Consider the following 13,403-nt stretch of genomic DNA (forward strand, 5'->3'; position numbering starts at 1 on the left):
GGTGTGGGAATAGGGATTGATCTTCAATCTAAGAAAAAACAAATTTATGTCACAGTTAGATTTTGTGTGCTTTTGTCATATACATATGTGTGTGAATATATATGTATATATACATATATATGCTAACGTATACATATGATAGCATATATATATGATTCTATATATGTATACTTATATATGACACGCATATATATGTGTATGTATATATGATACACGTCTGTCTATATATATAAAATATTCATGATATATGTGTATATATATATATACAAAATATAAATGACGGATTCTTCTATTTACATATATATAGATATATGCATAGATGTTTATATAAACACACCCATATATGTATATATATATATATATATATATATATATATATATATATATATATATATATATATATATATATATATATGACATGCATATATTATATACACATAGTATACATATGCATATATAAATATGTGTGTGTGTGCATATGTGTATATATGTATACATACATGCACATATATAAAGGTGTATAAACATACAGATATGTGTATGTGTGCGTCTTTCCGTGAACGGAAGCCCTGGAAACATGCCCGTGCTCCCTAAGCTGGAACCTGCCTGAACAAAGCATTAGCTAGCTATTGGGTCCCGCTTCAAGTGAACTAAACAATTCCACGATTGTGTAAAGGTAATTGTACGCACCGCAAATTTGAGACTACAAGAAAATGCGTATCTAGGAAATGACATTTTCTTATGCAAAGGGCAGTGAATTTATATACATAGAAAAAAATAAATCGCGGAAAGGGTCAGGAGCCACGTTCACCAATGGGCAGCACTGAAATCAGCCCCTACAGTATAAAGTAGGAATGGGAGCCACGCAGATTACTGCTAAACATGTAAATCAGTGGAAGGGATACTGCCGGGGGACACTTCACGTCTCCCTTTCCCAAATACAGGTGTTCATTTCCATATTTTATTAGTCTGTAAGACAAACTAAACATAATGACAGAAAATTTGTTAAACAGAAACCAGCCACTAAAAGGCTGTAAGGATATTAACAGTATGCTAAAGATCACTGGACAGTTGAAAAACAGAATATATCGAGTATGTTTTGTCAGTGTTATTAGCAAGAAAAGTTATGCATTACTATATCTAAAACCTTAAAACAGGTGTAATATTACCCACACAATCGTTACCTTGTGTTCAGTTACACGTACTTTCCTTTCTAACGCCCATCGCTTGGACAAAACCGCGTATCTTCCCAAGCTATAATCAAGTATCATGATGTTCTTTTTGGAGAAGGATATTCCGAAGGAAAAGGCAGGTTTCTATATAATCATTTCTTCATAAATAATACACTATGGAATATAAAGTAACCTATACACACTATATACAAGTAAATAACATGTGAAAAATCACGCGTAGTAAAACGGGTCGGGAGCCACATAAACAGGAGCTTCGTCAACGGGCAGCATGGAAATGGGCGCCTTCGGGATGGGGGCTGTTGGAATGGGAGCCACGTAAATGGGAGCCAGATGGACGGGCGCGCCTTGAGGGGGAATGTTTCTCACTGAAACGTCCATGTTGTTTACTCGACTGTCTTCGGAAGGTGATTCTGAACACGACTGAGCAAAATGATATTGTCTCGGCCATAAATACTCGTTAGTCACGGGCATTCGGGAAGATTCCCCATGACTGCTGATGTGGGAATAGGGATAAATATTCTAAAACAAAAAAAAGTCACAGAGAACTTTAGTCATGAATGTATGATAATGTATATGTGATTATATATATGCATATATGTATATCATATATCATGTAATATATATATGATTACATATGTATATATATATATATATATATATATATATATATATATATATATGGTTACATATGTATATATATGATTACATATATATATATATATATATATATATATATATATATATATGGTTACATATGTATATATATGATTACATATATATATATATGATTATATATATATATATGATTATATATATATATATGATTACATATATATACATATATGATTACATATATGATTACATATATATACATATATATGATTACATATATGATTACATATATGATTACATATATGATTACATATATGATTACATATATGATTACATATATGATTACATATATGATTACATATATGATTACATATATGATTACATATATGATTACATATATGATTACATATATGATTACATATATGATTACATATATGATTACATATATGATTACATATATGATTACATATATGATTACATATATGATTACATATATGATTACATATATGATTACATATATGATTACATATATGATTACATATATATATACATATATGATTACATATATGATTACATATATATATACATATATGATATATATGATTATGTATATAATGTAAATGTACGTTTATGTATGTGTATATGTATGGGTATATGTATATACCCATGCATATGTATATATATGGAAATATGTCTATTTACATATATACATATGTGTATATGAATTTATGTATAAATGCATGTGTAAACATGTGTATGTATACACACACATATATGTATACACATGTGTGTATACATATGTATATACAAGTGTATATACATGTGTATATACATGTGTATATACATATATATGCATACACATGTGTGTATACATATGTATATACAAGTGTATATACATGTGTATATACATGTGTATATACATATATATGTATACACATGTGTGTATACATATGTATATACAAGTGTATATACATGTGTATATACATATATATATACATGTGTGTATACATATGTATATACATGTGTATATAAATATACATATATACATGTGTATATAAATATACATATATACATGTGTATATAACTATGTATATACATGTGTATATAAATATACATATATACATGTGTATATACATATGTATATACATGTGTGTATACATATGTATATACATGTGTATATAAATATACATATATACATGTGTATATAAATATACATATATACATGTGTATATAAATATACATGTATACATGTGTATATACATATGTATATACATGTGTGTATACATATGTATATACATGTGTATATATATATATATACGTGTGTATACATATATATACATGTGTGTATACATATATATACATGTGTTTATGCATATATATACATGTGTGTATACATATATATACATGTGTGTATACATATATATACATGTGTGTATACATATATATACATGTGTGTATACATATATATACATGTGTGTATACATATATATACATGTGTGTATACATATATATACATGTGTGTATACATATATATACATGTGTGTATACATATATATACATGTGTGTATACATATATATGCATGTGTGTATACATATATATACATGTGTATACATATATATACATGTGTGTATACATATATATACATGTGTGTATACATATATATACATGTGTGTAAACATATGTATATACATATATATACATGTGTATATACATATGTATATACATGTGTGTATATATATATACATGTGTATATACATATGTATGTACATGTGTATATACATATGTATGTACATGTGTATATACATATATTTATATATATATATATATATATATATATATATATATATATATATATGTGTGTGTGTGTGTGTGTGTGTGTGTGTGTGTGTCTGTGTGTGTGTGTGTGTATACATATGTATATACATGTATATATATATATATATGTATATATATATATATATAAGTGTGTGTGTGTGTACATATGTATATACATGTATATATATATATATATATGTATATATATATATATATAAGTGTGTGTGTGTGTACATATGTATATACATGTGTATATACATGTGTATATACATGTGTGTATACATATGTATATACATGTGTATATACATGTGTGTATACATATGTATATACATGTGTATATACATGTGTGTATACATATATATACATATATATACATGTGTGTATACATGTGTATATACGTGTATATATATAAATATATATATATATATATATATATATATATATATATATATATATATATGTATATACATGTGAAACATGCCCATGGTCCCTGAAGTGGAACCTGCAAATGCGTGTCAATAGCTGGCTATTAGTTCTTGTATCAAAGGAATTTTAAAATAAAGTAAAATTGTACTCATGCATATCTTGGAAATAACATTGCCATAAGCAAAGGTCAATGGATTTATATGGATTTGGAACTAAGAATAATAAATGTAATGAAATCGTGCAAAGGAAACGGATCAAGAACCATGTACACAAACGGATACAACCAAAACAGATGTTCATTTCCATACGTGATTAGTGTTTTGACGAGATTAGTTTCTGTGAGATTAACGAGGCATAATGACAACGATTTTGTTGAGCAGAAACCAGCCACTATCAAGTCTGTATAATTATTGACAGTATACGAAACAAGACTACCCGACAGTAATTGTTATTAGCAGGATAGGGCATACCTTATCTCCATAACTTTAAAACAAGTGTGATGTTACCTGTACTATTGTTACTTTCGTTTTATCTACTTCGTATGAAACGACGTATCTTGCTGTTAAGAGCGTACTTTGCTTTCTAACTATCGTCTCCATCACCTGGACAAAACCACGTGTCTTCCTGAGCTATAATCAAGTATCATGATGTTTTATTGGCTGACATATTTGGATAAGGATCTCGCGAAGGAAAGGCAGGTTTCTATATACTCATTTCTTCATAAATAATACTATAAAATAACCTATACACATTATATACAAGTAAATAACAACATGTGAAAATCACGCGTAGTAAAACAGGTCAGGAGCCACGTAAACAGGAGCTTCGTCAACGGGCAGCATGGAAATGGGCGCCTTCGGGATGGGGGCTGTTGGAATGGGAGCCAGATGGACGGGCGCGCCTTGAGGGGGAATGTTTCTCACTGAAACGTCCATGTTGTTTACTCGACTGTCTTCGGAAGGTGATTCTGAACACAACTGAGCAAAGTGATATTGCCTTGGCCATAAATACTCGTTAGTCACGGGCATTCGGGAAGGTTCCTTCTGGTCTGGTGGAACGGAGGCAAGACTGCGGGTGTGGGAATAGGGATTGATGTTCAATCTAAGGAAAAAACGATATTATGTCAATTAGATTTTGTGTGCTTTTGTCATAAACATATATATGTGTATATATATGTATATATACATATATATAATAGTGTATGCATATGATCACATATATATATATTATATATAATATATATATACCTTTATATGTATATTTATATAAGACACAAATATTCATGATATATATGTATATATATACACAAAATGTAAATAACGTATTTTTCATATTTACATATATAGAGATATCATATATATAAATATATGTATGCATATATTATATACACATAATATAGATATGTATATATATAAATATAACTATATGTGTGTGTGTACACATGTGTATGTATGTATACATAGATATAAACATGTGTGTATATATATGTACATGTGTAAATATATATAAATATGTGTATGTGTGCGTCTTTCCGTGAACGGAAGCCCCGGAAAAATGCCCCTAAGCTGGAACCTGCCTGAACAAAGCATTAGCTGGCTATTGGGTTTTGCTTCAAGTGAACTAAATAATTCCACGATTGCGTTAAGTAAAATTGTACACACCGTATATTTGAGACTACAAGAAAATGCGTACCTTGGAATTTTGTTTTCATATTCAAGGGTCAGTGAATTTATATACATAGAAAAAAATAAAATTAAATCGCGCTAAAGAAGTGGATCAGGAGCCACGTACACCAATGGGTAGTATTGAAATCAGCCCCTTCAGCATAAAGTAGGAATGGGAGCCACGCAGATTACTGCTAAATATGTAAATACGCCTCACGTCTCCCTTTTCCAAATACAAGTGTTTATTTCCACATCTGATTAGTGTTTTGATGAAATAAATTTCTGTAAAAATAGCGAGGCTTAATGACAGAGAGTTTGTTAAATAGAAACCAGCCATTAAAAAGCCTGTTGTGATAGCAGTATAATAAAGATCACTGGACAGCTGAAAAAATTGAATATATCGAGTATGTTCTGTCAGTGTTATTAGCAAGAAAAGGTATACACTACTTTATCTAAAACCTTAAGACAGGTGTGATATTACCCACACCATCGTTATCATGCGTTCTATCTACTCCGTATGAAATGGCATACCTTGCCGATAAGAACGTTTTCAGTTACACGTACTTTCCTTTCGATCGTTTCCACCGCCTGGACAATGCCGCGTATCTTCCCAAGCTATAATCAATTATCATGATCTTGGAAAAGGATCTCGTGAAGGAAAGGCAGGTTTCTATATAATCATTTCTTCATAAATAATACACTATGGAATATAAAGTAACCTATACACACTATATACAACAAGTAAATAACACGTGAAAAATCACGCGTAGTAAAACGGGTCATGAGCTTCGTCAACGGGCAGCATGGAAATGGGCGCCTTCGGGATGGGGGCTGTTGGAATGGGAGCCACGTAAATGGGAGCCAGATGGACGGGCGCGCCTTGAGGGGGAATGTTTCTCACTGAAACGTCCATGTTTACTCGACTGTCTTCGGAAGGTGATTCTGAACACAACTGAGCAAAATGATATTGTCTCGGCCATAAATGCTCGTTAGTCACGGGCATTCGGGAAGGTTCCTCATGGTCTGGTGGAACGGAGGCAAGACTGCGGGTGTGGGAATAGGGATTGATGTTCAGTCTAAGAAAAAAAAAACGATATTATGTCACAGTTAGATTTAGTGTGCTTTTGTCATATACATATATGTGTGTGAATATGTGTATATATACATATATATGCTAATGTATACATATGATAGCATATATATATATGATTCTATATATATGAATATACATATATGTATATTTATAAATGAGACGCATATATATATGTGTATGTATATATGATACACGTGTGTATATATATATAAAATATTCATGATATATGTGTATTTATATATACAAAATATAAATGACGGATTCTTCTATTTACATATATGTAGGTATATGCATAGATGTTTATATAAACACACACACACGCACACACACACACACACACACACACACACATATACATACATATATATATATATATATCCCTTTGAGACCCGAGAGAAAACTGCTGGAGGGAATAACACCAAAACGATATCCTATGACCTTTATCCATCATATAACTCATCCAGATACCCAATAATTCATTTCGTGCCATAGAGTGCCCAGGTGGCACTTGTTGCTGTGATGACACCTGGGATTCCTAGAGTTGAAAACCTTCCATTTATGCTTATTTACACCTTTACTAGTAACATTTTCCTTAAAGGATAAATAAATACTTTAATATGAAACAAAACATTTTATTTTCAATGATTGCGTACCTGCAATGTACAATTACAGTAATTAAAGAACAATACTTCTGTAAGATAGCAGAATGCATATATAATTTGTAAAAATAAATACATTTTCTTTCTGTAAAATGTATAGAAAATATTTTATTTTCAGTTACTGTATACCTGCAATTCTTCATTAAGGCAAACAAGAAATTCTTCTATAAAATAGTAGAAAAATATGTAATTAATTAGAAAAAAACTATCTTTCCCTGAAAATATATATTAAATAGATTCATTGAATTATGAGTAAAAATAGTAAGCCTACTCTTTAGTTCAAGACTAGAATAAATTGCAGCACCTCTATAGGAAAATAAATCTTTCATGAGATTATTCTCTGGTTCAAGACTAAAGAAAAATATCACTTCAATAGAATAATCCTATGCAAAATAATTGTTTTGATGAGGAACATATGCACCATACTTAAAAAACAGAAAGCAAATATATCACTTATACATGAAACTCAAAGAAACAGTTTCTCTTTGCATAGTTGCATAGAAATACATTACACTGAGAGCACAATGTTCGTGTTCTATTCTTACATCCTTCTCTGCGACATCTGCGGAAAGAGTTCTTACCATCAATGACTATTGGGAGATGAGATGCACCTTTCTTTCTTTCAGCCCTGTTTGGCAGAGGAGTCAAGCCCTGTTTAGCTGCCTTTGGAGGGGGCTGTCTCTGAATCAATACAGTCTACTGAAGAGAGACTTGCATCAGAAATACTCTGACTGTCAGTGGCATGGTCAAAGAAATCACCTGACATTAACTGGTCTGCCAAGATTAATTTGAAGTCTAGATATTGTTTGGGTTTTGACTCCATATCCTTTCTGTATTCCAGCCAACAGTTGGCAGTTACAACATCAAGTAAATGCAATACCACCCTAACAGTCCACTTCTTAGTGCGATTGGGGCTTCTGTAATAGCTGACTATTTGGTCATGAACATCCACACCCCCCATGGCACTGTTGTACTCCCTTACCACACGGGGCCTCTTTACACCAACATGGGTATTGGTAGCCTTAGACCACCGCTGGCATATATCTTCGTCATCAATAGAGAACTCATTGGAAGCCATTAGTACCAACTTTTTGTCATACCAAGCAGTGACAGCCACCTTGTTATCATTTCGGACTTGGCAATCAGATGCCCCTCTGCCCTCTTTGCGCAAGGTTGCCTCAGTCTTTAATTTTTGCTTAGCCTCTTTAGGTACCATGTTTTTCTTAATTGTGCCTGTTCCTCGAAGACCTCTGTCATACAGATCACACAACAAGTTTGAGCTTGTAAAATATCTATCAAAAAAGATACTTGTGCCAGCATCCACACTGCGCACAAACCTTAATACTGCTGCTTCACCAGTTGTGAGGGTTCTGTCAGGTTTAACATTCAGCTTTTCAACAATGGATAGCAATGCTTCTTTAGTTTGAAAAATTTCAAAATCGAGTACCATTCCACTTGGAGAAGCTAGTACAAACATTTTTAACCCGTCTGGGAAAGGTTTGCCAGGGACATGTTGCCTGATACCGATTCTACCTCGAAAAGGAATCATGCTTTCATCAATACTGACCTTCGATGGCCTTGGCAACTCGCTGCAACGAGTTCATACTGCTTCCAACAAAGGTCTTACTTTCCATAACCTGTCACTTTTTTTGTTGTCTTCCAATAGAGTGTTATCATTAATAACCTTTAAGGAATGTCTGAGACGGAAAAATCTGTCTCTTGCCATTTTGTCAGCTATCCAAGGGATCCTAGTTTTTGACTGCCAATACATTCTAATTCTTGGCATCTTTATGATTGACATAGCAAATGTCATTCCTATGAAAGTGGCAATTTCTTTGCTGTTTGTGTTAATACATGCACCTGTAGTTTCAATTGATTTCATATTTGTATACATTGCAATATCTCCCAAAAAATCCTCACTGACATAAGATAGGAAATACTCAATTGGTTTCAGTAAGTTACAAGCTCCTAAATTTTCTGTTGCATTCTGAGGAGCATGGTCTACGAAAGATTTATTTCGTAGGTAAAACAATCTTCTTGGCTCCCCAGCAGTTGAAGATACAGATATCTCCTGGAGATCTTCTTCAGAATCCGAGTCTGAAGAAGTGACAGCTTCTTCAACTCCAATTAGTCTCCCAGATGACATCACTGCCTCGGGTAGCCAGTCATCATCACTCTCACTGAAGTCACTTTCATCAAGGAGATCCAGGAAAGACCTAGTCTGACAGCCTGTGAATAATGTTTCTCATTGGAAATAAGGTCTGAAACCTCAGTATTACGTATTTCATACAACAAAAAACAAATAATATCATTCTCATCGTACTAGCTGACAACTCTGATTCACTGTTTCTATGATATTGATGTACTAATATACATAAATCTATGAAGTAAGACTGCAACAGTATCAGGCTGAAAACCTCAAAAATATTGCAATGAAGTACTTATACATTGTGATTTGCCATCTCCTGTATGGGAGATGCTATGAGACAAACGTGATGGCTCTGTTCTACCTAAGCTGATTAAGATGAAGTTGTAACATTGCCATGTTTTGTCTTGAAAATTATTGGAAAATGCCAGCATTAATCAGAATGACAGAAATATTCTCACACTGATACATTATAAAATGCAATGCCCCACCTCTTCTTAAACGTGCAGCATCAGTTTGTCGAGATGTAGATGGGCCTGGTTCACTACTGTAGCTTCTTGATGATGGTGCACCACCTACAAAAAAATTGTATTTAAGATAATTTGCATCACTAGTTAGTTAAGTTCGTCAAATAAGGTTACCATCACATAAAATTAATAGTATCACAAATTTATTGCAGGTATTTAAAACAATAGAACATGCATGATATCCCACCAGGTGAGGAGGTTGACTCACCAGCCTCTTGAGATGTACTTGTGGGGTCATCATGCTTCCTGACAACTGATGGTTTGTCACCTGCAAAAGTAATAATTTTTTATTAAATGTTATAGTTACCCCTTTCACACATTCCTGTAAGACCTAAGTATCACAAGGATGATCGGTGTAACCGTAGGTCACATTCAACATCTATTTTTTCCCATTAATAAATAACAAATTTTGACAAAACTTTCGGGAAAATGCCCCAAGACTTTCATTATTATATCAGCATTGGAATTTCCGTCAATAAGCAACAAATATCAAAGTATTTAACAAAAATCCAAAAAGTAGACGAAATTTCAGTCGGAAAAGTCCCGAGAGCACTTAGATGATACACTTTTATTTTGCTTGTTTTTGCTAATTTTACACCATTATTTAAACACGTCAAGCACTTACAATGATGGACTAAGGTTTAAAGTTCAATAAAATAAGCATGTTAAACTTCTACACAAACTGTACGAAGAAAAAAAGGAATATTTACCAGAGCTTGTGGATCTCAGTTTCCGCGGCATATTTGTTGTCCTCTTGCCAGCTGTGTTGGCTTCTGAGAGGTTTTTAAACCAATCAGAAAGCAAGACGCAATCACTGACGTCACTATGACGAGCGGCAAAGTCCTCTTCCTCGCGCGTAAAGTTCAAAAATCGCTAGAGAAGTTGCGTAATCAGGATGGCTACCGGTCTCAATGGGATATATATATATATATATATATATATATATATATATGACACGCATATATTATATACACATAATATACATATGCATATATAAATATGTGTGTGTACATATGTGTATATATGTATACATACATACACATATATAAAGGTGTATAAACATACAGATATGTGTATGTGTGCGTCTTTCCGTGAACGGAAGCCCTGGAAACATGCCCGTGCTCCCTAAGCTGGAACCCGCCTGAACAAAGCATTAGCTAGCTATTGGGTCCCGCTTCAAGTGAACTAAACAATTCCACGATTGCGGAAAGTAAATTGTACTCACCGCATATTTGAGACGACAAGAAAATGCGTATCTAGGAAATGACATTTTCTTATGCAAAGGGCAGTGAATTTATATACATAGAAAAATTAAATTGCGCAAAGGATCAGGAGCCACGTTCACCAATGGGCAGCACTTAAATCAGCCCCTACTGTATAAAGTAGGAATGGGAGTCACGCAGATTACTGCTAAACATGTAAATCAGTGGAAGGGATACTGCCGGGGGACACTTCACGTCTCCCTTTCCCAAATACAGGTGTTCATTTCCATATTTGATTAGTGTTTTGACGAAATAAATTTCTGTAAGACTAACTAAACATAATGACAGAAAATTTGTTAAACAGAAACCAGCCACTAAAAGGCTGTAAGGATATTATGCTAAAGATCACTGGACAGTTGAAAAACAGAATATATCGAGTATGTTTTGTCAGTGTTATTAGCAAGAAAAGTTATGCATTACTATATCTAAAACCTTAAAACAGGTGTAATATTACCCACACAATCGTTACCTTGTGTTCAGTTACACGTACTTTCCTTTCTAACGTCCATCGCTTGGACAAAACCGCGTATCTTCCCAAGCTATAATCAAGTATCATGATGTTCTTTTTGGAGAAGGATATTGCGAAGGAAAAGGCAGGTTTCTATATAATCATTTCTTCATAAATAATATACTATGGAATATAAAGTAACCTATACACACTATATACAAGTAAATAACATGTGAAAAATCACGCGTAGTAAAACGGGTCGGGAGCCACGTAAACAGGAGCTTCGTCAACGGGCAGCATGGAAATGGGCGCCTTCGGGATGGGGGCTGTTGGAATGGGAGCCACGTAAATGGGAGCCAGATGGACGGGCGCGCCTTGAGGGGGACTGTTTCTCACTGAAACGTCCATGTTGTTTACTCGACTGTCTTCGGAAGGTGATTCTGAACACAACTGAGCAAAATGATATTGTCTTGGCCATAAATACTCGATAGTCACGGGCATTCGAGAAGATTCCCCATGACTGCTGATGTGGGAATAGGAATAAATATTCTAAAACAAAAAAAAGTCACAGAGTACTTTAGTCATGAATGTATGATAATGTATATGTGATTATATATATGCATATATGTATATCATATATCATGTAATATATATATGATTACATATGTATATATATGATTACATATATATATATATATATATATATATATATATGGTTACATATGTATATATATGATTACATATATATATACATATATGATTACATATATGATTACATATATGATTACATATATGATTACACATATGATTACATATATGATTACATATATGATTACATATATGATTACACATATGATTACATATATGATATATATGATTATGTATATAATGTAAATGTACGTTTATGTATGTGTATATGTATGGGTATATGTATATACCCATACATATGTATATATATGGAAATATGTCTATTTACATATATACATATGTGTATATGAATGTATGTATAAATACATGTGTAAACATGTGTATGTATACACATACATATATATGTATACACATGTGTGTATATATATGTATATACAAGTGTATATACATGTGTATATACATATATATGTATACACATGTGTGTATACATATGTATATACAAGTGTATATACATGTGTATATACATATATATACATGTGTGTATACATATGTATATACATGTGTGTATACATATGTATATACATGTGTATATAAATATACATATATACATGTATATATATATATGTATATACATGTGTGTATACATATGTATATACAAGTGTATATATATACGTGTGTATACATATATATACATGTGTGTATACATATATATACATGTGTGTATACATATATATACATGTGTGTATACATATGTATATACATGTGTGTATACATATGTATATACATATATATACATGTGTATATACATATGTATATACATGTGTGTGCATATATATACATGTGTATATACATATATTTATATATATATATATGTGTGTGTGTGTGTGTGTGTGTGTGTGTGTGTGTGTG

The 13,403-nt window shown here is 32.3% G+C and overlaps 1 protein-coding gene across 2 annotated transcripts; it reads right to left on the bottom strand.

The window, feature by feature from the left end:
• Positions 1–9,063: 9,063 nt before the first annotated feature.
• On the bottom strand, positions 9,064–11,055 carry LOC138864194 (uncharacterized). 2 transcript variants are annotated; one of them, XM_070130444.1, is made up of 4 exons: positions 10,847–11,055; positions 10,345–10,404; positions 10,101–10,184; positions 9,064–9,692 (listed from the first exon to the last, which is right to left on the bottom strand). In XM_070130444.1, exons 1-4 carry the CDS (start codon positions 10,875–10,877, stop codon positions 9,064–9,066), a joined length of 804 nt encoding a protein of 267 aa, XP_069986545.1. In that variant the 5' UTR covers positions 10,878–11,055. The 2 variants fall into 2 exon arrangements, with proteins under 2 accessions (XP_069986545.1, XP_069986544.1); XM_070130443.1 differs by having other exon boundaries at positions 10,324–10,404.
• Between the last annotated feature and the right edge of the window lie 2,348 nt (positions 11,056–13,403).

This window comes from Penaeus vannamei, chromosome 15 (genome assembly GCF_042767895.1).
Source record: "Penaeus vannamei isolate JL-2024 chromosome 15, ASM4276789v1, whole genome shotgun sequence".
Taxonomy (NCBI): Eukaryota; Metazoa; Arthropoda; class Malacostraca; order Decapoda; family Penaeidae; genus Penaeus; species Penaeus vannamei.